The sequence below is a fragment of the Nematolebias whitei genome, chromosome 3 (assembly GCF_014905685.2).
Source record: "Nematolebias whitei isolate Nwh7 chromosome 3, NemWhi1, whole genome shotgun sequence".
In the NCBI taxonomy this organism is placed as follows: Eukaryota; Metazoa; Chordata; class Actinopteri; order Cyprinodontiformes; family Rivulidae; genus Nematolebias; species Nematolebias whitei.
In genome coordinates this window covers 57296326-57322949 of record NC_056500.1, presented here as the reverse complement: position 1 = coordinate 57322949, position 26624 = coordinate 57296326, and the positions used below count along the sequence as shown (strand labels likewise).

The 26624-nt window shown below is 42.0% G+C and overlaps 1 protein-coding gene across 1 annotated transcript; it reads right to left on the bottom strand.

Moving 5' to 3' along the window:
• scfd2 (sec1 family domain containing 2) lies at window positions 1-26624 on the bottom strand (the record flags this gene model as incomplete). The annotated part of the gene is given in 3 exon segments (XM_037698341.1): window positions 1-128; window positions 25401-25569; window positions 25724-26624. Coding segments are annotated over 3 exon segments (1120 nt in total), but the record flags the coding sequence as incomplete, so codon positions are not given.

Sequence of the window (26624 nt, the reverse complement as noted above, 5' to 3'; positions counted from 1 at the left end):
CCATGCTCATCTTGACTGGTAGCTTCTCTTTACTGGCTGCCTCAACCAGGTGCCGACGGACTTCCATCACAGCTTCTTTGTGTTTACTGGTCAGCATCACCTCCCACAGCGATCTTGCCGTGGATGATCTGATAAGAATGACAATCCAACAAGTACATTTAGTACTCAGGGAAAGAATAAAGTAGGGTCAATTTTTTTAATGATTTTTAATCCTAGCGGACAATAGCAACGTTTGTTCAAAGTGCAGAAAGCTTATTAAATAAACACAAAAGGACAATACAGGTGTGATTGAATGCTTGTATCACTGATAGAGACCCTGGTGGTAGGGGAGAGGAAATGCCCCATTGAAACAGCTCATGGGAAAAGGTTTAAATTAGCAGAGGGAACATTAATAACAGTTCTAGAATTGCGCTGCTCAAGGTGGCTGCATGTTGGAGCAGCTCTGTTACTTTCATTCTGAGATTCTGCTTTTGGAAACTTTAATTCCTCTTTTTCTGGATGTAAATCACTTTTTTTTTTTTTTGGATGATTGTTTCCTCTGGTATCGGATGCTGTGCAGCTGGAAGGATTTTTACTGAAACTTTTTTTTAGTTTTGGACATTTGTTATGATGCATAACCATGGCATCAAGGCAGTTTTCTAAAACCAGCAGCAGCTGATTAACATCTCAAAAGCTCAAATAATATGTCAACTACAGCCCCAAATCTCAAATGAGTTGAAAAGGATGTTCTGTGGACGCATTCTCATCTACCTGCCAGCTGTGCTCGAGTGCCTGACCACTGAGATCCTGGAACTAGCAGGAAACACGGCTCATGACAGCGGAAGGACAGGATTGTCCCTCAGCACCTACAGTTGGCTGTCCGCAGTGACGAGGAGCTCTGCAGACTGCTGGGAGGAGTGGCCATCGCTCTGGGAGGAGTTCTGTCCTGCATTCAAGCGGTCTTACAGCCCGGGGGAACCGAGAGGCCAGCTGAGTCTGGATGGACGGATCGGACGGCTTCTGAAGCCAGTCTCTTAGGATCCACTGTGGGATGGACCTTTACAAGAGATCCTTCCTGTCTACAGCCATCAGCATCTATAACATATCTTAATGAAATGAGGATAACGAGTTACAACAACAAATAATTTCCCTTTGGGATTAATAAAGTATATTTGAATTGAATTGAATTAAGGATGTCAGCAGTCCACCTAAAAATGTCTGCGAGCCGACATTCCTCTAAAAGGATCAGTACCGTTCTTCCATTGGAGTTGAAGCCTAACAGTTTGGAGACCAACACATCTCCTCGGTACCATCACAGGGCACATCTCAGTCCATTATCTCATTATCCACAAGGTTATGAAGCATACCAATCCACATCTCTAATGGGAGAACAACAAGGACTGAGTCCAAAATAATTACTGTCTGTTGTCAGAAAAGCAGCTTTCCAAAACTGAATCAAAAAGTATCACTGCATAAGAAAATCCATAGATAAGAGCAGGTTCAAGGTAACTATTGTGCTGGAATTTAAGCTACTGACGCATTCTGTATCTTGGTCAAAATAAGTCTGTTTAAACCTCGATAAAGGCACTGACACTTTGATGTTTGGATAAAATGGCAAACATTTAACTTGACAGCTTTAAAGACAAAACAAGATTATCTTGTTTTACTCTGAAGAACTCAAAATTTAACAGAAAGAAAAAACAAACAAAGAAACTGAACCAAAGACAAAAAAAAATTAAAAAGAGGGAAGGTGGGAGGGACCTCGTTGACATATCCACTCTGTTTTTCTTTTTTTTTTTCTCGCCTTTTCTCCTTTCTAACTGCTGCCATGTGTTTAATATCAGATGTAATCTGTTCCAGACCTCTGGCTGGGGAGCAGTGGGCTTACGCTGGGTCGTCCACATCTCTACAACGAAACTAGACACTATGACTTACAAATACAACACATCGCCAAGAAAAGTTGAGTTTATTGTAAAACCAAGTGTTGTGAAATGAAATTTGTCTAAAAAATAGCAAATAAATAACAACTAAAATAACAACTTGGTTTACTCAAGTTCATATTGAGCAATAAATAAATTAGTGAAGTGTGGCCATTATTCAAAAACATATGATGGGGGATCATTTTAGTCAAACACTTCCCTTGTGTTTAATGACGCATTAGAAAAACTATGACTACACAAATCATGAAAATCCCACATGCTTACAATCGCTGAAATACCAAAAGTGCCATTTGACTTTTCCAGGCAGTCCTGAGTGTTTGTGTCAGAGGATGTGTACACATGCACATCTGCACATGTTTGCACACAGTCCTGCATATCTGCGTGTGTTCTTGGACGTTGAAGGGACTCTGACAAGTGTAAATGAAACATGGTTCTCATTTGGCTGTTTGCCCACCCCCCACCACCATCCTCCAGCAATAACGATAGCTTGTACTTCCATCCCTGAGCACGCTGGTCAGACAAAAGTAGGAGGGTGGGGGTAGACCAAAGGGTGGGGTAAGGTTTATATTGGCAGGGTGTTAGACAGGCTCTTCAAGCAGTCAAAAGTTGTTGAGAAACAGCTCTGGTCTGGGTTGGGTGGGCGGTGTGGGAATCTGTTTTGCGTGCGCTCGGCCATCTGTGTGGTTGTGTTTAGGTTATGAGTGCAGAATTTGTCTTCTTTGTAAAAATAAAATAAAATAAAATAAATACTACACACACTGAGCTGTAGGGGGTGCTCTTGCACTTGGCCTGTGAGCCTGTCCTCTGGTTTGCTTGACAAGTTGAGCTGAGAGTTTGGAGAGTGTGGACAAATTAAATCTCACTAGGTGTGTAATGAGTGTTGTTCCATTAAAAAACACTTAATATTCAAATGTTAGAGCTGAAAGGCCAATATGTGTGAAATATTACGAAAAAGAGCACACGTACCTATTAAACTATCGCCTACATTGTCAAAAACATGAGTGAATAGAGGAGTGAGGGGGTGGCTTGGAGGGGGTGGGCTCTGTTCCTGGCAGAGTATGATGCAAAAGAAAAGAATGAATAAAATCATTCTGACTCACCGTTTTCTTTCATTTAACCCTCATTTTGTAGCCCCTTCAACACACATTTAGGAGTTTTTAGTTTATTATATGGAACCCACAGCAGTGGGTTTGGATTTTAGATATAACTATTATAAAATCAGGTAAATTACAAAAAGTTGCTCTCAAACAAATACATTATAAGGTTTTGTTTATCAGGCAGCACGGTGGCACAACTGGTAGAGCTGCTGCCTCTCAGCGAGCAGGTACCCAGTTCAAATCCTGGTCCGGGGGCCTTTCTGAGTGGAGTTTGCATGTTCTCTCCGTGCATGCATGGGTTTTCTCAGGGTACTCCGGTTTCCTCCCACAGACCAAAAACATGCATGTTAGACTGATTGGTAACTCTAAATTGTCCCTAGGTGTGAGTGAGAGAATGAATGATTGTTTGCCTCATTTGTCTCTATGTGTCCCTGTGATGGACTTGCGACCTTTCCAGGGTGCACCCCGTACCTCGTACAGTGATTGCTGGACATGGGCACCGGCGACCCCCGTGACCCAAAATGGAAGAAGCGTGTAAAAGATAATGAATGGATGGATGGATAAATATGGAATAAATGATGACACTTAAACGGACCAGTAAAATCTATGAATTTTTGCAGGAGTTGGATCCTCGATGACATCTTTTTTCATTCAACCTGTATTTATACAGGTTAATCCCATTGAGCCTCGGGGACTCATTTACAAAACAGGCCTGAGACCTGTCAATCAATCCAGTAGGGTTGTCAGCAACTGACCAATCGGCAATTGCAATTTGTCCCAAAGTGAAACACCCCTTGCCTGCAGGAGCTCCACCCCCATTTCCCCCAACAACCTTGTTGGGGTTTTGAATTACGAAGGGAAAGGAGGGAAAGGAAGTCTGAGATTGTCATCATTGTATGTTCCCCATACATTGATGAAATTAGTTATCTGCATTTAACTCATCACACGTGAGATACATCCAGGTGGAGCAGTGGACAACTATGTAAGCGCCCGGGGAGCAATAAGGGATTGGACGTCTTGCTCAGAGCCAACACGACATGTTGAAATGACTGGGAGTCAAACAGCGAATTTTTGGTCCCAAGTTGGCTGCCCTACCTCTACCCCATCTCAGCCCCACATCTCGGCCCCTACGGACACTTTGCAATCATAGAGATTTTGTGAAAAATCATCAGAAAAATAGTTAAATGTCAGTGGGGAATGTAATGCAGACAGCGTTACCCTGAGCATTTCGAGGATGGAATACAGTTTATTCAATTTTCATAAGCTAAACGGAGTCTCGACAGTACAATGACTCAGTAGTTAGCACTGTTGCCTTATTGCAAGAAGGTCCTACGTTCAATCCCCAGTTGGACCAGGGGTCTTTCTGTGTGGAGTTTGCATGTTCTTCTTGTGCTTGCGTGGGTTTTCTCCGGGTACTCCGGTTTCCTCCCACAGACCAAAAACATGCATGTTAGGTTGCCTTCAGGCCCAGGCCTCCCTTGCAAAATAGATCTGTGATCTCAATGGGATTTGCCTGGTTAAAGAAAGATAATAATAATACTACTTGGATGGGAGACCATCTGGAAATACCAGGTCCTGTAAGCTTTTGCACTTACCTCACCATGGGGTGCATTGTTTAATCCAAGAGCCATTGTCAGTATTGGGAGCTAAGCACCCCAAAAGGTCAGATTTTAGAATCACTCCTGGTAGGTGGTCTTTGGAATAAGTTGTCTTTGATCACATTTATTTAGCTCAAGTACAACAAGTAACCCGTCCAGATGACCTCACTGAACATTGTTGGATTTTATACCTGGATTATTGAGAATGAACTTGATGTACAAGTAGCATTCACAAACTAGTAACTACTCACTAAAAAACAACAAAAACACAGTAACCTACAGCCCAATGTGCAACTTCAAATTAGTTAAGAACTTTCCAAGAGAATTGCATCTAATAGAACCACACTAATAAAGTACAAGTGTATGTGGTCAACTTTGCTACTTGGTTTGTTGATTCTTAGAGTTTAACGGCAAAGAAAAAAAAAAAGTTTGTTCGTGTAAACATTTTCTTGAGGACACATATGTAAAAGATGAGGGAGATGAAGGACCGGAACCAGCTCTGGCCTTGAGTGTCTGTGTGTTTTGGCAAGCAGGACAAATGACCAAACAAATTCACCCAGAAAATAATGGGGGAGAGGAGGTCTGAGCTAAAGAGAAAATCATTGAAGAGGCGCATCAAAAAAGGAGATGTTGCTGGTCAGTTAGCATTCCTTGAGTTTTAGGGTCAAAACCAAATGTATTACAAGGTGCAGGCTTTCTAACTCAATATGCTCTTCTATACTACACATACGTAACAGTAAAAAATCCATTTTCATTGGAAAACTCTAGATTTTAAACATTATATGCAGTTCGTACAGCTCTTATTACATGTTTAAACAAATTTATTCTGCTATAAATAAGTTTTGTGAAAGAGAAATTTTAGTGAAGATATTTTTGGAGTTAGCACTGCCTGTTGCTGATGCATGCTGGTGAGTTTGGCGATTCACCTAATCACCACCACATTTCATAGTCAGTAAATGTCATATTGTATATTGGTGCAAAATGACTACCACTTTACACTTATGAACTAACCAAATGCACATACCTCATGACTCTACACAATATTATATACTATAGCTGTAATGTGTTTATAAATATTTATAACCAGTAAAAATGTTGTCACAGCAATTACCTTCCTCATGCATGTGCAGTCAGTCACAGAGCATATGGGAGTGTCAATTGAAGAATTAAATGATGTTAATGTGTATTAATATGCACTGAAATATTTTGTTGACTGATAAAGCTCTATACAGGCGGCATGGTGGCTCAGTTGGTAGAGCTGTTGCCTCTCAGCAAGCAGGTCCTTGGTTCAAATCCCGGTCCAGGACCTTTCTGGGTGGAGTTTGCATGTTCTCTCTGTGCTGCGTGAGTTTTCTCCGGGTACTCCAGTTTCCTCTCACAGATCAGAAACATGCATGTTAGGCTGATTGGTAACTCTAAATTGTCCTAGGTGAGAGTGAGAGAGGTGTTACATTGCTTTGTAGTGTAGCTGTTTTTGGTTCGTTTTTATGTCATTTCTTCTATTTACTTTTCATTGTAGCTTATATGATTTATACATGCTTTTCTGTTGTTGTCAGTACCTCATCTGTTGTTCTTTGTTTAAAACAGGTCTCTCTTGTAAATGAGTCCTCAAGGTTCAATGAGTCTAACCTGTATAAATAAATGTTGAGTGAGAGAGTGAACGTTGTTTGTCTCATTTGTCTTTATGTGTCCCTATGATGGACTGGAGACCTGTCCAGAATGTCCCCCGTCTCTCGCACAGTGATAGCTGGACATGGGCACGAGTGACCCCGTGACCCGAAAAGGAAGAAGCAGGTAAAGATAATGGATGGATGGATGGATGGAGCTCTATCTATGGAGTTTGAGTCCAACTTTAAATTTGAAAAACAGGTCAGCAGTGTTGTTCAGAAATTTTTAAATCAACTTCGCCAAATAGCAAAAGTTAAACCAATTTTAGCAAGATCTGACTTGGAGAAATCAATCCATGCTTTTATCACAGTTCGTCTTGACTACTGTAATGCGCTGTATGTAGGCATTAGTCAGACCTCTCTTGCCCGTCTGCAGCTTGTGCAGAACTCTGCTGCTCACCTGTTAACTCAGGTCCGTATGCGTGAGCATATTACTCCCATCCTGGCGTCTGTTCATTGGTTCCCTGTGCACTACAGAATTCATTTGAAGTTTTTGCTATTTGTCTTTAAATGCTTGAACAACGTTGCCCCACCATGTCTATCTGAGCTGCTTCAGCCTTACAGACCACCCCAATCCCTAAGATCAGCTGATCAGTTGCTGCTGACAGTCCCTAAAACTAGGCTGAAGCTCAGAGGTGACAGAGCGTTTGCTGTTGTTTCTCCCAAGTTATGGAACAATTTACCCTCGAGTGTCAGACAAGCTTCCTCTCTTCCTGTTTTTAAATCTTTTTTAAAAACACACTTTTATTTTTTGGCATATAACACACCATGATCTTCCAACATTTTTCAGTCAGGTCATCTGGACCTGACTGAAAAATGTTGGATTTTATACCTGTATTATTGAGCATGGACTTTGTTGTTACACCATGATCTTGTTTTTTATGACACCTTAAAACACCTGCTGTGAACCTGGTATGTGTATGTTCTTATGTTTCTTTTCTTTCTGTCTTAATCTATTTTTATCTTATTGTGCAGCACTTTGGCTACTCCTGCGGTTTTTAAAATGTGCTATAGAAACAAAGTTGATTGACTATCCTATTCCTGCAGCCTGGATGCAGTGCAGAGCTTTTTCCCCATCTGCTCAATGAGAGATTTCCTTACTGGGCTTTCCTTTTGACACCTGTTCCACTGTTTGACAGGTTTCCCAACCTGTAGTCATACTCGTCATCTGCCACAGCCTTCGGGGAAATTCACAGTTGGCAAGGGCTGGGCAGTTGACGCCAGAACCCAGGCTCTCTCGGGACTTCCCTTGATAAAAGTACTGATGTTGTACTGGCGACTAATTAAGAAACTGTGGCAGACTATTTGGCAGAGGTAATTTTGCACCCAAAATGTACTGGTACAAATTGACCCAAACTACAAAGATACAATTTGAGAGAGGGACAAATGAACCTGGAGTCATTGTTGACCCATAAAATGCATGTTCCCTTATATTTCCAGTACAATGTAAGATCTTTTTGGTAAATGTTTCTCACGATGACAGACTGCCAAATGTCTGTACTGTATGTGCTTCAACAACAACAACAACAACAACAAACAACAACAAGAGTTAAGCTAAAAAAAGACATGAATAAAACATAATCTGGACATACACTTATAAAATGGACCCAGGAAAAAATGTAACATGTTTCAAACAAGGCATAGATGGAAACGTTTTGTGACGTAGACAGATGGGTAAAACGTGAGAACATGAAAGATATGAATGAATATGAATCCCTTTATCTCATGTCTATTGGCTGCTTTACCATTTCAAATGAATGTCAAAGCAGAAGATGTGCTGATGTAGATTCTCAGTCATCCATGATATGGTAAATCCTAAAAAAACGGTTAAGGGCAAAAACAACTGGACTTCTTTTCTGTAGCTGAAGACGTTTCGCTTCTCATCCGAGGAGCTATCTCCAAGCAGTAGAGGATTAAAGCTCTATTTTGGGGGGGGTTTCTAAATACGTCCTAAATAAACCCACAAACACCTTCCAAAAACATTAAAAAGTGTTCTGTAGTGAAAAATAAAACCACACAGTAAAAGACAGCACACAAGACAGAAAAGTTTATGCTATCTCTGTCTTAATGGGAACATGGAGTACAAGATGTTCAGGTGAAAGTAATCTACTTGATTTATGAACGACAGATTTCAGCTTGAGACACCTTCCACACTGGAAGAGAGCTGAAGTGAGAGATAAATGAAACAGACAGAACAAGAATGGTGACCATATGGATTCATCAGCTCACAGAATCAAAAGATACGTCCAAATCTCTGCATTTTCAAACAAAATCTTTTGACTTGTATCAATTTTAGTTGCAAGCAACAGCAGTTGTAAGGGAATGCCAGTAAAATTAGTTTAATAGAATGTGAAAGCAGCCTAAATGTGTTCCTCTTGCATACATATGGCAATGATTAATCCAGTGCTTCTCAATTATTTTCTGTTACCCTCCCCCCCAGGAAGACGTAAACATTTCACACACCCCCAACTCTCCGCCGCGACTGTAAATATTGTCATTTGTCTATGAAATTGTTATAAGTAAATGGACTGTACTTATATAGCACCTTTCTATCTGATCAAGATAGTCAAAGCACTTTACACAACAATCTGTGCCTCATTTACACATTCATACAGCTCTATACTAGATCTCTACAACGCTAATTAAATCATTCTAAAGAGACGAATCAGAGCTTTATCACATTCATACATTGATGGGACACACATCGGAAGATATGAGGGGTTCAGTGTCTTGCCCATGGACACTTCGACATGTGACTTGTGGTGGATTCGAACCCCCAACTTCTTGCATTGGAGGACGACTGCTCTAACCACTCAGCCACAGCCGCCCACCTCTGCATAGCATTGTGTCCTTATTAACATTAAAGAAAAAATATAGATAACTTACAACGAAGAATAACTTTATTAACATTGTTTTTAGTCTGGAATGAAAACAAATTAAAGTGCATCAATTTGCCTGAAAAAAAAAAACAACCTTAAGTCCTTACTGTAAAATTTTTTGACCATTTGTTACTGAAAAATAAAATTAAATATAATCAATAAATAATAAATTCAAATTGATCAGCAAAATTTTAACTCTGTGTTATATAAAACACTTTGACCTACAAAACAAAAATAAATAAAGCAATTTAGCATACTCATTGATAAAACTAAAACATTTTGTCAACGCGAAAGAGGAAAGAGAGTCAGGTAACCCTCTTAGTTTGAGTTTACTCTTTGTTGCTTGCATGCTGTGGGTGACAAACGTCCAGAGCGTCAAAAAACAGCAGTTTAACTGAGGAGGTGAATATATTTTGTTAGCAAAGAATGGAGTCCTAACATTTATTAAACTTCTGTATTTACAAAATAAAAAATGCAACAAAATTGTACTTTGACAAACTCGTCAATAAATTAAAACATTTTGTCAACGCGAAAGAGGAAAGAGGGGGCAGGTGTCGCTCTTGTTTTGAGTTTACTCTTTGTTTCCTGCATGCTGTGAGTGACATCCAGAGTTTATGGCATAATCTGTCTTTTTTATGTGAGGAAGCATTTTAAAAGTGTCTATTTGTGGATATGAGGGCTTGTCATAATGAACCGTGTCACTCCCCTCTGTTGCTGAGACGATAAACTCCTCCGACGCCTCCTCAGTCCTCCGCTGCTGTTTTTATGACGCTCTGTACGAAACTGCATTGCTACTAAAAGGACCATGCTGCGAACAGCACCACACTGTTAACAGGAACATGCTGCTAAGAGAACCTCACTGCTAACAGAACCACTCTGCTGACAGGACCATGGGCTAACAAAACCTCACTGCTAACAAAACCCCTATGCTAATGGGGCCATGTTGCTGGCAGGACCACACTGCTGACAGGACCATGCTGCAAGAGAAACAGTGTTTTTACAACACTATCTTTTGTTTGAATTGTTTTTTGTTGTTGTGTACAGTATTGTTGTGCTTTATGTACAAGTACTTTATGTGTTGTCTGTCTAGAACAGGTCTCTCATGAAAATGAGTCCTTGTGACTCATTGAGACTAACCTGTATAAATAAAGCTTGAATAAAAAAGGTGTAAGAATAAGTAAGCTTTAAATTTAGTTTTAAATGCTCAGTGTCAACAAACCTCAGATTTAGAGAAGGCCTGCAATCCGAAAAGGAAGAAAATAATGGATGGATGGACCACAGCTTTTTTAACACCTTCAGCAGACATGAATCTCAGATTCAGTTTTGTCAATAAACAGATTCTCAGTTTATTGACAAAACTCTTACCTGATGAACTGAAACAACAAAGTGATATTAATAATTGCTAGAAGCCAATAAAGTGACTTTAGGCTCAAGGTTCAAGGTGACTTTATTGACATTCGACACACTTGGTACATAAGGTGGAAAGGAATTGTGTACTCAAGGTCCCAGTTACAACAAAAAGTATCTATCCATCCATCCATCCATTCTCTTCTGCTTATCCAGGGTCGGGTTGTAGGGGTAGCAGCCCAAATAGGGAGGCCCAGACTTCCCTCTCCACAGCCAATTGGGCCAGCTCCTCCAGGGTAATCCCAAGGCGTGCCCAGGCCAGCCAAGAAACATAGTCCCTCCAGCGTGTCCTGGGTCTTCCTCTGGGTCTCCTTCCGGTGGGACGTGCCCGGAACACCTCAGCAGGGAGGCGTCCAGGAGGCATCCTAACCAGATGCCCGAGCCACCTCAACTGGCTCCTCACGATGTGGAGAAGCTGCGGCTCTACTCTGAGTCCCTCCTGGATAACCGAGCTTCTCACCCTATCTCTAAGGGAGAGCCCATACACCATGCGGAGAAAACTCATTTCGGCCGCTTATATCTGAGATCTTGTTCTTTCGGTCACAACCCAAAGCTCATGACCATAGATGAGGGTAGGAGCATAGACTGACTGGTAAATTGAGAGCTTCGCCATTTGACTCAGCTCTCTCTTCACCACGACAGACCAGTACAGCGCCCGCTTCACTGTCGCTGCACCTATCCGCCTATCGATCTCACGCTCCATTTTTCCCTCATTCGTGAACAAGACTCCGAGATACTTAAACTTCTCCACTTGGGGAAGGACCTCCTCCCGGACCCGGAGAGGGCACTCTACCCGTTTCTGGCTCAAGACCATGGCCTTGTATTTGGAAGAACTGATCCTTATCCCGGCCGCGTCACACTTGGCTGCGAACCGCTCCAGCAAAAGCTATAGATCACAACCTGATGAAGCATATAGAACCACATCATCTGCAAAAAACAGAAGCGATCTTAAGGCCACTAAAACGGATCCTCTCAACACCTTGGCTGTGCCTAGAAATTCTGTCCATAAAAGTAATGAACAGAATCCGTGACAAAAGGCAACCTTGGCTGAGTCCAACTCTCACTGGGAACGAGCCCAACTTACTGCCAGCAATGCGGACCAAGCTCTGACACTGGTCGTACAGGGACCCAACAGCCCGTATCAATGGACCTGGTACCCCATTCTCCCGGAGTACCTCCTACAGGGCTCCCAGAGGGACGCGGTCGAACACCTTCTCCAAGTCCACAAAGCTGACTGTGTAGACAAAGTAGACTGGTTGGGCAAACTCTCATGCACCCTCCAGGACCCTAATGAGGGTGTGAAGCTGGTCCAGTGTTCCACGACCAGGATGAAAACTGCACTGCTCCTCCTGAATCTGAGTTTTGACTATCCGATGGACCCTCCTCTCCAGAACCCCCGAATACACCTTACCAGGGAGGCTTAAGAGCGTGATCCCCCTGTAGTTGGAACACAATCTACGGTCCCCCTTTTTGAATAGGAGGACCACCACCCCAGTCTGCCAATCCAAGGGAACTTCCCCCGATGTCCACACAATATTGCAGAGTCGTGTAAGTCAACACAACCCCACAACATGCAGAGCCTTAAGGAACTCCGGGCGAATCTCATCCACCCCTGGGGCCCTGCCACCAAGGAGCTTTTTAACCACCTCGGTGACCTCAGCACCAGAGATTGGAGAGGCCAACCCAAGGTCCCCAGGCTCTGCTTCCTCAGTGGAAGACGTGCCAGTGGAATTGAGGAGGTCTTCGAAGTATTCTGCCTACCGACCCACGACATCCCGAGTTGAGGTCAGCAGCACACCACCTCCACTATAAATAGTGTTAGTGGCGTACTGCTTTCTCCCCGAGATGCCGGATGGTGAATCAGAATCGCTTCGAAGACATACGGAAGTCATTCTCCATGGCCTCTCCGAACTTCTCCCACGCCTGAGTTTTTGCTTCACTGACCACCCAAGCCGCATGCCGCTTGTACTGCCGGTACCCATCAGCTGCTTCTGGGGTCCCACAGGCCAAAAAGGCCCGATAGGACTCCTTCTTCAGCCTGACAGCATCCCTCGCTGCCAGTGCCCACCACCGGGTTCGAGGGTTACCACCGCTACAGGCACCGACAACCTTGCGGCCGCAGCTCTGGTAAGCCGCCTTGACAATAGAAGCGCAGAACATGGCCCACTCGGACTCAATCTCCCCCGCCTCCCCCAGAACATGTCCATAGTGTAGTGAACCTGATCTGACCCTGATCTGACCCTGATGACCTCAAATCTATCAGATGGACAGAGACTGTTATTTTCATTGATCTGAATACAGTCTGAGCCATCTGGTGACTTTCTTTCTTGAATTAATCAAGCAGAAAAGACAATTCTCTATAATCATTTACTGTTTTACAAATGTTTGATAATCAAATTGTGTTAGTTCCATTCAATGCTTACAGGTTGGAAAGAACTACTCATTTTTATTTTACATAAACAGTAAGTAATGATTTTTATTCCTCATTTAAAGAAGAAATCAGGTTAATATGCATTTCTTGATTCTCTGTCTGAAATGAGCCAAGTAATGTAAGTATGTGAAAGTTGAAGTTTCGGTCAACTAAATGTTTACTGAAAAAGAAATGTCATGTTTTACTATTTGAGAAGATACAACAGCGTGAGACTCCACGAAGTCTGGTCGTCTGCAATAATCTTTTCTGTATGTTGAAAACAATCCTTGACTTATGATAACATCTTACATCACAAAAACACACCTCTTTCTGGTCCATCGACCAATCAAAAGCTCTCAAATGAACCGGAAGTCGACCCATTTTAAATGTGGCAACTTCCCAGTTCATGTTAGAATTGAGAAGGGAAGAGAATTCAGAAGAATGAAAGGAGTTCAGTATTCTTGGGTGCAAACGCATTCAAGATGGTCCAGAGACGTTTTGGAATTATAACTTCTGTTTGAACAAACCACACACGACTATCTAAGGATTTCAGCCGCTCTCAACGGAGACGCTGAAAGGTCTGGAGGATTCTCTATCGAGCTGATCTATCATCTACCAGGTAACGGTCTCTTCTTCGACTAAAGTGTACCGGAGGCGAGCTGAGATCTGATGAAGCGTGCACGTTCTGGTCAAACAGATTAATTCCCTCACATAGTTCTCTGTAAGATAAATCTCCATGTCATCTTAAAACTCTCCTCTTTCTCATAAAATCAGTACAGATATTTTAGAAATATCTGAAGCAAAGTCCTCGTTCACCGCCGAGTGATCGATGCTCATTTTCTGTGAAACTTGTCTGTTATTATTTTCATATTTTGCCAAATTAATGTAAATGTTTGATGTTAAACTTTGATTCTGAAAATAAATGACCGCATTCATTTTGATGGGTCAAAGATAAATGACGTCTCTCGTTACATTTCTGTTAAATTCAATGCACGACATTACACAGTCAGAAAGATGAGGAACTCGTGAATATTGTATCAATATATATCTCATATATTGTCATACTACAACTAGTGGCACGTACCCACGTGTTTACTACAATAGCTCTCCCCGAGGTGGGAGTTAAAGCTCTGTCTCACGGGAGACTCTGCCAGACATTCCCAGCAGACCCTCACAATACGTTTGGGTCTGCCAGGTCTGACCGGCATCCTCCCCCACCATCAGAGCCAACTCACCACCAGGTAGTGGTCAGTGGACAGCTCCGCTCCTCTCTTCATCCGGGTGACCAAGACGTGCAGCTGCAGATCAGATGAGACGACAACAAAGTCGATCATCGAACTGTGGCCTAGGGTGTCCTGGTGCCAAGAGCACATATGGACACCCTTATGCTTGAACATGGTGTTCGTGATGGGCAATCCATGACGAGCACAGAAGTCCAATAACAGAACACCACTCGGGTTCAGATCGGGGGGACATTCCTCCCAACCACACCCCTCCAGGTCTCACTGTCATTGCCCACATGAGCGTTGAAATCCTCCAGTAAAACAAGGGAGTCCCCAGGAGGCGCACTCTCCAGTACCCCCTCCAAGGACTCCAAAAAGGGTGGGTAAACTGAGCTGCTGTTTGGTGCATAAGCACAAACAACAGTCAAAACCTGTCCCCCGGGAGGCTAGCCTCTCGTTCACCGGGGTGAACCCCAACATACAGGCACCAAGATGGGGTAACAATCTACCAACCCTAAAAAATGGAGAAGTGGGTAAAGATAATGGATGGATGGATGGAGTCTTACAGTTTCAGGGCAGAAGCTGTTCCTGAGTCTAGTGGTTCTGCACTTAATGCTCTGCAACCTCCTGCCTGAGAGGAGCAGGGCAAAAAGTGTGTGTTCTGGGTGAGTGTGGTCCTTCATGATGCAGGTGGCCCTCCTCCTGCATCTAGAGGTGTAAATGCCTGTGATGGTGGAGAGGTTGACTCCAACAGACTTCTGTGCAGCCTTCACCACTCTCTACAGAGCTTTTATTTCTGCAGCTGTGCAGCCTCCATGCCACAATCTGATGCTGGAGCACAGGATGTTCTCCACTGCACACCTGTAGAAGGAGGTGAGGACTGAGTTTCCCAGACTAGCTCGCCTCAGCCACCTGAGGAAGTAGAGTCGCTGATGAGCTTTCTTGATCAGGCTAGTAGTGCTGTTTCCCCAGCTGAGGTTGTCATTCACGTGCACACCAAAGTACTTGTAGCTGGAGACCACTTCCACCGCAGATCCTCCGAAATGTAAAAATATACAAACCAAATGTTTGGTTAGGATTAATATCCAGTGTTGCACGGTTCAACTACTGCTTGTTTCACGTTCAGTGTGTAGGAGTCACTACTCAACTGATCGAAGCTTGTCCTCACCTCTCTTCAACTCAAATGTATCCAAAATATTATGCATTTAATATAATTAGACCCTGCATCCTCAGTTGAGGACACCAGCTTTTTGCAGTATGTTTCTTCTTGTACTGTTGCCTCACAGTAAGGTCATGGGTTCAATCTCCAGTTTGGACTGGGGTCTTTCTGTGTGGTTTACATGTTCTCATCATATTTGTGTCAGTTTTCTTTGGGTACTTCGGTTTCCTCCCACAGTCCAAAAACATGCATGTTAGGCTGCCTTCAGGCTCAGGCCTCTCTTGAAAAAGAGATTTGTGATCTCAATGGGGATTGCCTGGTTAAATAAAGGTTATTATAAAAAAATTAAAATAAGGGAGTCTTTCTGCCGTCACCTTCGAAGCTGCTCAGGATGGGAGATTGGGACAAAGTGAAGAATCTACATTATCTGCTGGCTTCCTTAGGCAAACAACTTTTACTGATTAACATTTTACAATGTTTTGTATGTAAATGTATTGTATTATATAAAAAATGGAATCAGATTTTAATCTGGATCAGAAGATCTGAATTGGATTCAAGATTTTGACTTATTTTATCTGTTGTACAGTGCCCCGCGATGATGTTTCTTGTGTCCTTGTGTTAAAAGAAAATTGTACCATAACGTATATTTTTTAATTTTATACAACGAGCAGAGAGTCACACGTGTGTATGTGTGTGTTATGTGTGTGCAGACAGATACACACGCATACATGTGTGTACATATACTGTATGTGTGAGAGATACATACACCATCAACAGACCACATGCAATGAGAATCAGCAGTCACCTCTCTTCCATACTAAATGGTAAATGGACTTTACTTACTGTATATAGCACCCTTCTATCTCATCAAGACACTCAAAGTGCTTTACAACACAATCTGTGCCCTCATTTACCCATTCATACAGCACTCTACTAGATCTCTACAAATGTAATTGAACAAATCATTCTGAAGAGACTAATCAGTGCTTTATCACATGGGTGACCGGCTCGCTGAGTGGCAGCAGCTCTAGAAACTGCGTCTCCATGCTGCCCAAACTAAAACATAAACTACATAAAGTTTGTTTTCTCAGTCATCCAGGTATATAACAACAAAAAAGGTTGAATCATGTCATCTGGACTTCGTTTTTTTGTTAAAAAGAAACGTTTCGCCCCTCATCCAAGAGGCTTCGTCAGTCTGAGGCCTAGCCATCTGGTGGCTTCTGGGTAATACCAGATGGCTAGGCCTCAGACTGACGAAGCCTCTTGGATGAGGGGCGAAACGTTTCTTTTTAACAAAAAAACGAAGTCCAGATGACATGATAAACTACATAAATTGTTTTTTTGACTATTTTTCAACTACTAATCACTAGTTCAAAGTTAAAGCAAACCTTACACTAGTGCCTCTGTATGGAAGCTTTAGGGTGTGACGGAGCAGAGTTGTTGCTTAGCCATACAATATGGCTAGTAAGGGTTCATTCAGCAGTTTGGCCAGTGCCAGGAACTATGGTAGAATACATACTTCCACTTTTTAAATGCCTTTGTGCTTCTTGTATTTAAAAAAACAGCCTCAAGTATCAATTTGTTCTTTTTTCCAGCACCTTACTATATAATGTTGTTTGTTACTTTTCCCTTTCAACTTTCACTAAAATCAGTACGCACTGCTATTTGTTGACGCTCGTACTTTCTGGCTAAGACAGAAATATGTATTATTCCTTCTCTGCGGTGGAGTGAATGGAGGCTATGCAGGGCAAATTTGAGGAGAAGATAGTCGTTTAAAGTGTTTTTCATAGCAGGGTGTGGTCAGTGTCTCTGCCTGGCTCCATCTCAGCAGTTCCTGAGGCAGACTCAGAGCACCTCGACCACCCGGACTTCATTCTGCCCACACTGCGCAAGGCCAAATGACAGGAGTGCAAGGTTCAGTCTGAGACTGAGGGGAAAACTCTGCGCCCTCTGCCAGTGGGGTTTAAATGTCCTGCTCAGTATAAAAAAATGGCTGTGAAGCCAAGTACAGCAAATTATACACACCGAGCTGGAAGGTACGTGACCACAAACGCACACCCACACACACATGCATACATACATACATAAACACAAAGCTACACTTCTTTAATATTGTTTTTCATTAAGCAAACTGTGAATCCTGGCAGGATATTATAGCTAAACAAAAATGCTACATTGTAAGAGTGAAGTAATAAACCTTAAAAAATAAATGACTGCACGTGCAAACACATGCACACGCGCACACACACACACAATATACTTTCCCTCTGGCATGATGACTTGAACCGCAGAGTGAAAGTCAGGTAGAAGGATATGGAATATTCTCACCAGGTTATGAAAGACAATATAACAGTAATTGCTAAGTAACTGTGGGGTCTCGCCTGTAGAGCTAGGATCAACAACCACCCACAGAATGTTTAAGACACTGTAATCTACAAAAATATCCTGCAAGTACTGAGGGAAATATTATAGTTAAAAGGTTCAAATTAGGTCTACAACTAATGTTTAATGGTTTAAGGTGGTCTATACAAAACCAAATCATACTGCACCATGATATGGTCCAGGCTAAAAAAAGCTTAACAAATCTTTGGTGTTTAAACAACCAGTGAAAGGGGAGCTCATTATTTAGAGTCACACACAGTTCAGATCATACAACAAAAATATATCACAGTACAGGTTTATCTTAAATATTATATCTAATTTTATGTATTGTTGTTACTTGAATAGTTAATATGCATAAAAAGCACATTGCTTTAAAGCATGAATATACAAAGTTGTGTTTTAAAACACACTAAAGTGAATGCCATAAACTGCTCCTACAACAAGCTGGGCACTTAAAGGCAGTAAAATGTAGCGGGGAACTCTGGTGTTCTTTCTTGTTCTGCCTTGGCAGCAGTTCAGTCTCATAAGCATCTGTGATAAGGCTCAACTGGGCCATCTGTTCAGCGATAGCACCAGCTATAACACTGTTGCTGATCTGGCTGGCTCAGATCATACATGTATGAGCCATACAAGCACAGCCACCGCTCTCACTTACCTGCCCCCGTCAGCTGCATTTCTTCATCCGTACGTTTGTCTGAACTGACCCGTTGCTGTAAATGTTGTGCTTGGCAGCAATTCTAGCCTCTCCTTGGCATGTCTCAATCATACATGCAACTAAAGTCTTATTCACGCAGGATTAGTTTTACCTAGGGACCACATGCTATTTGTAATAATTACGGAGATTGTATGTGTTGTTAATGCCGTGCGAATCGGCCATGTCAGTAACTTGTAAAGTAAAAATTCTCCCACAAATTACCTACTATATTTTGCTGAACTCCGAGATCCTGTGATAATACTAATCCAATGTGAATAGGCATCTCTGTGATTTGGACAGAAATGGGCGGGATCCGATACGTAATGAGGCATTTTTTGTTTTTTTAAGCAAAATAATTTGGAAAAATATAGAGCAAGGTTATTTTAAATGAACACGCTGCTCGCTTCGTCTTTTTTTTTGCTTCGGCTTTTATGCTGCTACTTCCTTCACCGCAGATGACAACAGGTGCGGAGACACGTGTGTGATCAGCTGACCCATCCATTCATTATATTTACCCGCTTCTTCCTTCTCAGGTAGCGGGAGTCGCTGGTGCTCATGCCCAGCCATCACTATGCGAGAGGCAGGGGACGCCCTGGACATGTCACAAGTCCATTTCAAACGGCAGGTCAGCGGACACACGGCCACTCACGCGCACAGCCAATGACAGCTGTCCATCAGAGCTTAAAGTGGCTTTTTTTAACCTCTTATTTAAACCGGCCAGTCGGACCGGTCTCCTTCTCAACAAGTTGATTAACACAATTTTATATTGTGCATTCTTTAGTTTTGCTGATTTGTAAAACCACATGAAAGCCTGAGACAGGCCCGAACATTAAGCACATTATATGGACCGGCCCGGTCGTGACAACACAGTGTGTTAAGATCACATACAGAAGATCAGAGAGTCAGAGTCAGAGATTCTTTATTTTCGTTTGCACCTCATGTGGTACATGTGGTGGATCAAAATTATGTACACAGGGTCCCAGTTACATCCAACAATAAAATGTAAAAGAAAAACAATGATAACATCTAAGATATGAACTAAGAAAAACATCAACTAAATATACACTAAGCACTAATAGCATAAAAACATTAAATCGAACAACAGCACGAACATGAGCATGAGTCTGTGTGAGCAGATGAGCACGCATGAACATATCAACATTGAAACAGATCAGCATCAACATGATGTAATTTTTCACAGTAATGATTTTGATTAGAGATTCATGAGTCTAACAGCCTCAGGGTAGAAGCTGTTCCTCAGTCTAGTGGTTCTACACTTAATGCTCCTCAACCTCCTTCCTGAGAGGAGCAGGGCAAAAAGTGTGTGTGCTGGGTGAGTGGGGTCCTTCATGATGCAGGTGGCTCTCCTCCTGCTTCTAGAGGTGTAGATGTCTGTGATGGTGGGGAGGCTGACTCCAACAGATTTCTGTGCAGCCTTCACCACTCTCTGCAAAGCTTTTCTTTCTGCAGCTGTGCAGCCTCCATGCCACACGTTGATGCTGGAGCACAGGATGCTCTCCACTGCACACCTGTAGAAGGAGGTGAGGACTGAGCTTCCCAGTCCAGCTCGACTCAGCTGCCTGAGGAAGTAGAGTCTCTGACGTGCTCTCTTGATCAGGCTGGAAGTGTTGTTGCTCCAGCTGAGGTTGTCATTCATGTGTACACCTACATACTTGTTAGGGATGGGGCTGATCCAATCCGGTATCGGCCTCCGATACCAGCATAATTTTTTCCCCCTTTTTTCAGCTGCTCCCTGCGTTAGGGGTCACAACTGCGAACTAAGTCGCACGAAGACTTGGCAGTTATTTTTATGCTGGATGCCCTTCCTGACGCAACCACAGACTACTGAGCTACCACAGCCCTCTGTGTGGAGCAGAGAGCTGCTCCCGGAGGAGCAGATGGTTGGGGTTAAGGGCCTTGCTCAAGGGCCTAGAGTGGGACGAATGAGGGTGGAGGCAGGTGTGGGTGCACCTACCCCACCCACATTTTTGATGTTGTCAGTACCGGGGCTTGAACCGGCCATCTTCCGCTCACAGGCCCACCTTCTCTAACCTCTGTGCCACCACAAATGATACCAGCATAATTTACGCATCGGATTTTTCCGATCCAACCTGCCGATATTTCCGATCCATGATGCATGTTGGCTTCAAACTATGGAAAGGATTTCCTGAACGGAGGTGTGTTTCATGAACCCAGAGGAATAAGACCTGCCTCACATTCAGGAAATCCATTTCATAGTTTGCAGCCAGCTACAACGTGAGGACTGAGTTAGCAGCACTGTGGCTAACAGCTAACAAACTTTTCATCTAAACATGTCCGCAGTGTGGAAGTATTTTACACTAGAAACACCACAAAACAAGACAGCAACGTGCAATGTCTGCAGAGCCATAGCACCACATTAAACAATGGTAAAGTTAGTGTTATGTTGGACATTCGAACTCCATGGCTCCAGGGCGCTACTCTTGCTCAACCCTAAACAGGCAACTCGACCCCAGCCAGCCGCGTCCAATCTGCCCGTCTCTGAGGAGGGACAGACTGAGTGTGGCTGACCGAAATCAGGCTGCTTGCTTTGGATTGAACAAGAAGAAGACCTCGCTGAAGCCACGAAGCTTGAATCTTTACAGAGAAGTTGCTAAACTTCATCGTAATTAATGACCAACCGCTATCAGCTGTAGAAAATGAAGGATTTTGCAGCTTCATACTTGCAGCCAAGTTATAGTTTATCCTCCAGAGATATTTATCAGTACAACAGTAGACAATCATAAAAAAAATATGATTTGAAAATTATATATATTAAAAAAAAGAAACAAAAACAGCTACATTATAAAGTGATATAAAATACTAAAAACAGGAACATGTCTGTTGGTTTATGCCACAAACTTAGCAGGTGTTTGAAGCCATTTAACATTTTATTTAATTTGATTCATTTATTCATTTATTTAAATGAAACAAATTTTTTTTTTAAATCATCAAAAAGAAAATATTGAATGAAAAGAGTGCAGGAAGAAGAAAAAATTATAAAATATAAAACAACTTTAAACAATCACTTAAATTAATAACTTTAATATCCACTTCAAAACTAGGAATAAAAAAAAAACATGTTTGTGTTAGCAGAATTTAATTCTAACTTTAAAACTTATCCAACATTAATAAAACTTACCTCAAGTTGCCTTTTTGGACATGCATGCATATATTTGTACACATTGTACTTGAGAGCAGATTATTACAGCCTCATATAAAATCAACGATGATCATGATATCGGAACTGGATCGGCATCGGCCGATACTCAGATTTGGGTATCGGGATCGGAAGTTTAAAAAAGTGGATCGGTGCATCCGTACTGCTTAGTGGGGAAAACAATTTACTTGGGACTCCTCAAACTGATGAAGCCCTCTGTATAGAGGGAACAATGTCTTTCCACAAAAAAGAAACTGTCTAGATGACCTGACTGACCATTATTGGTGATATGCATTCGTTTAAGGAATAAAACATTTTTAATTTAATTTTGTTGTGATACATAAAACCTTATCATTAAAAAGGCTTTTCTTTTCTTTACTTTTATTTTTAGCAAGATTGTGCTTCTATACTTGACCATAAAACTACCGTAGTCAAACTAGATGAATGACAGCTTCAGCCACATAACTTTTCTTCCAAGTCCAAGTCTTTTCCTTTGTCGACCACATAAAGGGGAAAACCCTGAGTCGAACACATGATGTAGGAATAAATCCTGCCATGAACAACAGCCAGACTGAAGGCTCTGAACACATGCACCTGCACGGTCATCACTGAACAATCGGCTCATCGTGGTGGTGGTCATGTGTCATTCATCCCTCTCTGTTGAAGGGGGCTTAAACACACGTCTGTTTATGCATATGTGTGTCTGGCCAGTGTGTGAAATGTTAGTTTTGGTGCTGTCATTTAAAGAAAGGGAATTAATCTGCTCTCAGAAGGTAGTTACAGAGAGGCCATGAATTTTAGCAGTAAAGCTCATTCTAGGTGGTATTTTAAGAACTGGCAAAATCTAGAGATAAAAGGCAAGAACGTTTTGTGAAAATGTTATAAAATTACAAAAGTTCAGTTATTCCAACCTATGTGAACAGTGGTTAAGAAGATCGAGTGGCGAAAGCGTGCAAAACCAAAAACATGGAAACTCAACACACGAAAGCTTTGTTTAGTGCAACATTTTGAACCTAGATCTATTTTGTCTTTATATTTGTCTTAAATTCATGAAATACTGACCTTTTTTGTGTATTCATGAAATATTTTAATGGCTTTCTCAGCGTGGGCAGTCATTTTAAGCTGACATGAAGAAAAAGCATCTTGTTTAAGATGCATAAAATAAATAAATCATTATCTGAAGGGGATATTACAATGGCTATTTCACCAAACTTGCAAAATTTTGCTCTCCAGATGTCAAAGCATCAATAACATCATTACCTAAATGAGTTTCAGATGAGATAATACTTATCTCTTAACCTTCTTGAGACAAGCTACTTTAAAAATAGGCATCTGCACAACAAAAGGATTGACATGGTAATACTCTGCTAATACTCAATAATCCAGGTGTAAAAATCTAACAAGTTGTCATGTCCTCTAGACAGATTTTTTTTTTTTTTTTTATTGCTGAAACGTTTCATCTTTTGTCCAAAAGACTTCATCAGTCTGAGGAACTGAACTAAACTCAGTCTTATAAATAACGCCTTCTCATAGTGGATCAACCCGTTTGATGGAAACATCAAGAAAAGGATTGGCAGTATTTTCAAGCAAACACCAATTTGATTTCTGTTAGCATTTTATTTGCTACTAGAATAATTTAGGTGGAAGTTTTAATTGTCACTTTAATATCTATGTAGATATCGACTTAAATGTATAGCAGTAGCCAACTCACAGATCTTTTTTACTAGTAGCAAAAAAAGAAGAGCTCCTGAGCCGGCAGCATGGAGGATCTTCCGCCTTGACTGGTGGAGCTCGGAGCCGGGGAGACGATGCCCTGCATGGCATTAGCAGGCTCCCAAGCTCCGGGGAGACTGGCAGAGCTCCATCTAGCTCGCTCTGAATTTTGTCGTTGGCCACCAAGCACAAAAATCGCCTGCACTTCAGCATTAGAACACGGTGTTGTCATTTTTGTTTTTAAAATACTAAAAATAGGTCCAGCCGCTGCTCTGAGTTCCGAGTAATTGCAATGGCAGATCGGTGAAAAGTTTTCTGAAAGGACCAGTGACTCCTCCCACTGACCAATCAGTGACCAACAGTGTTCTGACGTCACGTTTTTGTGTCGGCTCGGCTCGCTTGGACCCCTTGAGAAGAAGGGACAAAAAAGGGGGCCGATGCAACTAAAAAATACTAGTGGAAAAGCGCTCAAAACCGCAGTGAACCGAGCTTACCTGATCCGTACCGTCACTGTGGAAAAGGGGAATAAGTGGCTTAAAAACATCTGTTAAGTTCCTGGAAAAAACCAGGGCAGACATGTTCCTGTTTTTAGTTTTCTACACCACCTTACAACTTAGCTGTTTTTTCGCTACTTTTCCTTTTAATTATCCTTTTTATTACCATTTTATTTTCACTTGTTAAAATTAATAAATACATTTGTATGCATCCTTTATGATTGTCTATTGCTGTCGTTGTTGTCCAATGTTGTCATCACTCTGTTAAAATTCAGGTCTCTCTTGTAAATGAGTCTCCGAGGTTCAATGGGATTAACCTTTATAAATAAAGGTTGAATGAATGCGTGGGTTTGTTCCAGGTACTCCAGTTTCCTCCCACAGACCAAAAACATGCATGTTAGGCTGATTGACAACTATAAATTAGGTGTGAGTGAGAGAGTGAATGTTTGTTTGTCTCGTTTGTCTCTATGTGTCCCTGTGATGGACTGGAGACATGTCCAGGGTGACCCCACCTCTCTCACAGTGATGGCTGGACATGGGCACCTCTGCAACCCGAAAAGGAAGAAACTGATAAAGATGATGGATGGATGGATGGATGGATGGATGGATGGATGGATGGATGGATGGATGGATGGATGGATGGATGGATGGATGGAACTTGCAGGATCATGTCGTGAAATATCGTGGCACCATGGTGCTTAATGTTTTGGAAAAACTCACCATCTACAGGGTTTCTGGTCTGGCTCACAGCTAGAAATCACCAACATAAGCTCTGCAGGGTGCAGGAGGAAGCTGCAGCTTTAACTAATAACAGTAATATATTGAAATGTATACTACTTGAATTTATCAGGCACTCTGTGTTTAACAGTTAGTGGATCGTGGTTTAACAGCACTGTGATGTCATGGTTAATCTGTGAGGAAAGACTGAGCTGCAGTGCAGCTTCATTATATCTGATTATTATAGACTGTGGGCTATTTTGTTACATTTGGATGATGTTTGTGATCTGTCTTATAAGCTGGGCTATCAAAAATCAAATAATAACCACAGAGCAAATCAGAGTTATTTAGTGATGTGTTTTTTTTTTTTTTTTTAATTCTATTTTTGCACTTCAGTTTAAGTCATGGTTACCATAAAATGACACCAGAGTCTATATTTCAAATTTAGAGCTGTTAGGAAGTATCAGGAATTAATATTGTTCTTTTTATCCTTAGATCTTGATGCAGCTGCAAACATTATCAGACTGACTTATGTGGGGTTTTTTTTCTTGGAACAAACATTGCTTTAATTTGAAATAACATCTTGTAAGTTGCCATTACAAGAAAATATTTACACAAACATTGTTGTCAATTTAAACAAATAAATCACCAGATTTGTGCTGTGCAATAAATTGAAAGTAGCATCCCATCCACTGTGCCACTGATGGACTTTGATGGTCAATATATTCACATAACCACCCAACCTTAAGTCACACCAAACTGTTGCTGCATTTATATTGTGATTGTGAAAGACCAAACTTGAGTGCTATTCCCATAAGTGATCATAACAAATGTGTGGAGTGTCAAACTTGGAATGCACTTACTGGGTCTGTGCAAGGCAGCCAGGGGCCAGGATGTTCTGGGAGTGAGGGGTTTGCTGCAGACTTGTGAGCTCCAACATATCCACCTGCACATCAGTCACATGACCAGGTAACAGCTTTAACACTGTAAGAACCTTTTCAACCAGGTTGTCACCATGGTGACCAACAGCACCTGTAGAAAAGAAAAAAAAGATTCACCTAAACTTTTGATGATATGTCAATAAGAATGTCTGTCTTTAAACTAGAAAAACACTAACAGCTCAGTGATAACCACTGCAGCAGGTCCTAAACTGGATCATGCTACATAAATACGGTCATGGACCTACCTGGAAGATCCATTGTTCGGTCTACAAATATCATGGTTGCTTTATTAGGTGCAGTCTTCTTTCTGTTTTTTGCCTGGGTGTGTTTGGCCAGTTCCCCTGTGATGATGCGGCTCATTGGACCCACAGCAAAGCTCTCTTCTCTCGTTCCTGTGGCCTCAAACATCAAATTTAAGGCTGAAACTAAGGACTTGACTTGGATCTGCAGCTCCAAAGGCAGGGAGTGCATGTCCACATCATTCACGCTGGCAAACCTCTTCTTCTCTGGTAGTTTTGCATTGATTGTCACCAGGTCAGGTGAGAGTAGGGGAAACAGGTGTGCAAGTGTTGGTGTGACGATAAGCTGCTGGGATATAGGAGCAAAGAGCACAGGAGCATACATAACTTCTGCAGTGTAGTTCATATTTCCCATCCACTCGCAGAGCTTCTCTTCAAACTGCTCAAAGACGGGGTTTCCGTCCATTTCTGCCGTGACTTTGTTGGCAAGCAGGTGGGCAGAGTGAGGGACCGAGGTGAAGACAACACAGTACTGAAAGTGGCTGACAGATATGATGTCTCTGATGATATCGACTGTTCTTCCCTTTAACAAAGTGCTCACCACGAACACAGCTTTGGGCTCGTTCACACTGCATGCTTCGAAGCTTGAAAACTGCTTTATGTTTCTGGCTTCAGCCTCCAAGAAGGCAGCAGCCCCTCCACTCCAGTGAAGAGTCTCTGCACAACTGTCATCCATAAAAACTACAGCTCTCTTTACCTTCGACTTCACTTTCTCCCATGCCTGGAGAGGAAAGTGTGTAAAATCCTCGGTTGTCAACATTTTGATCATCAGCAGCGACAGCTAAGTGCAATGAAACAGCAAAAGCATCCGAAATGTCAGCTAAAGTCGCGTAAACACAATACGTGA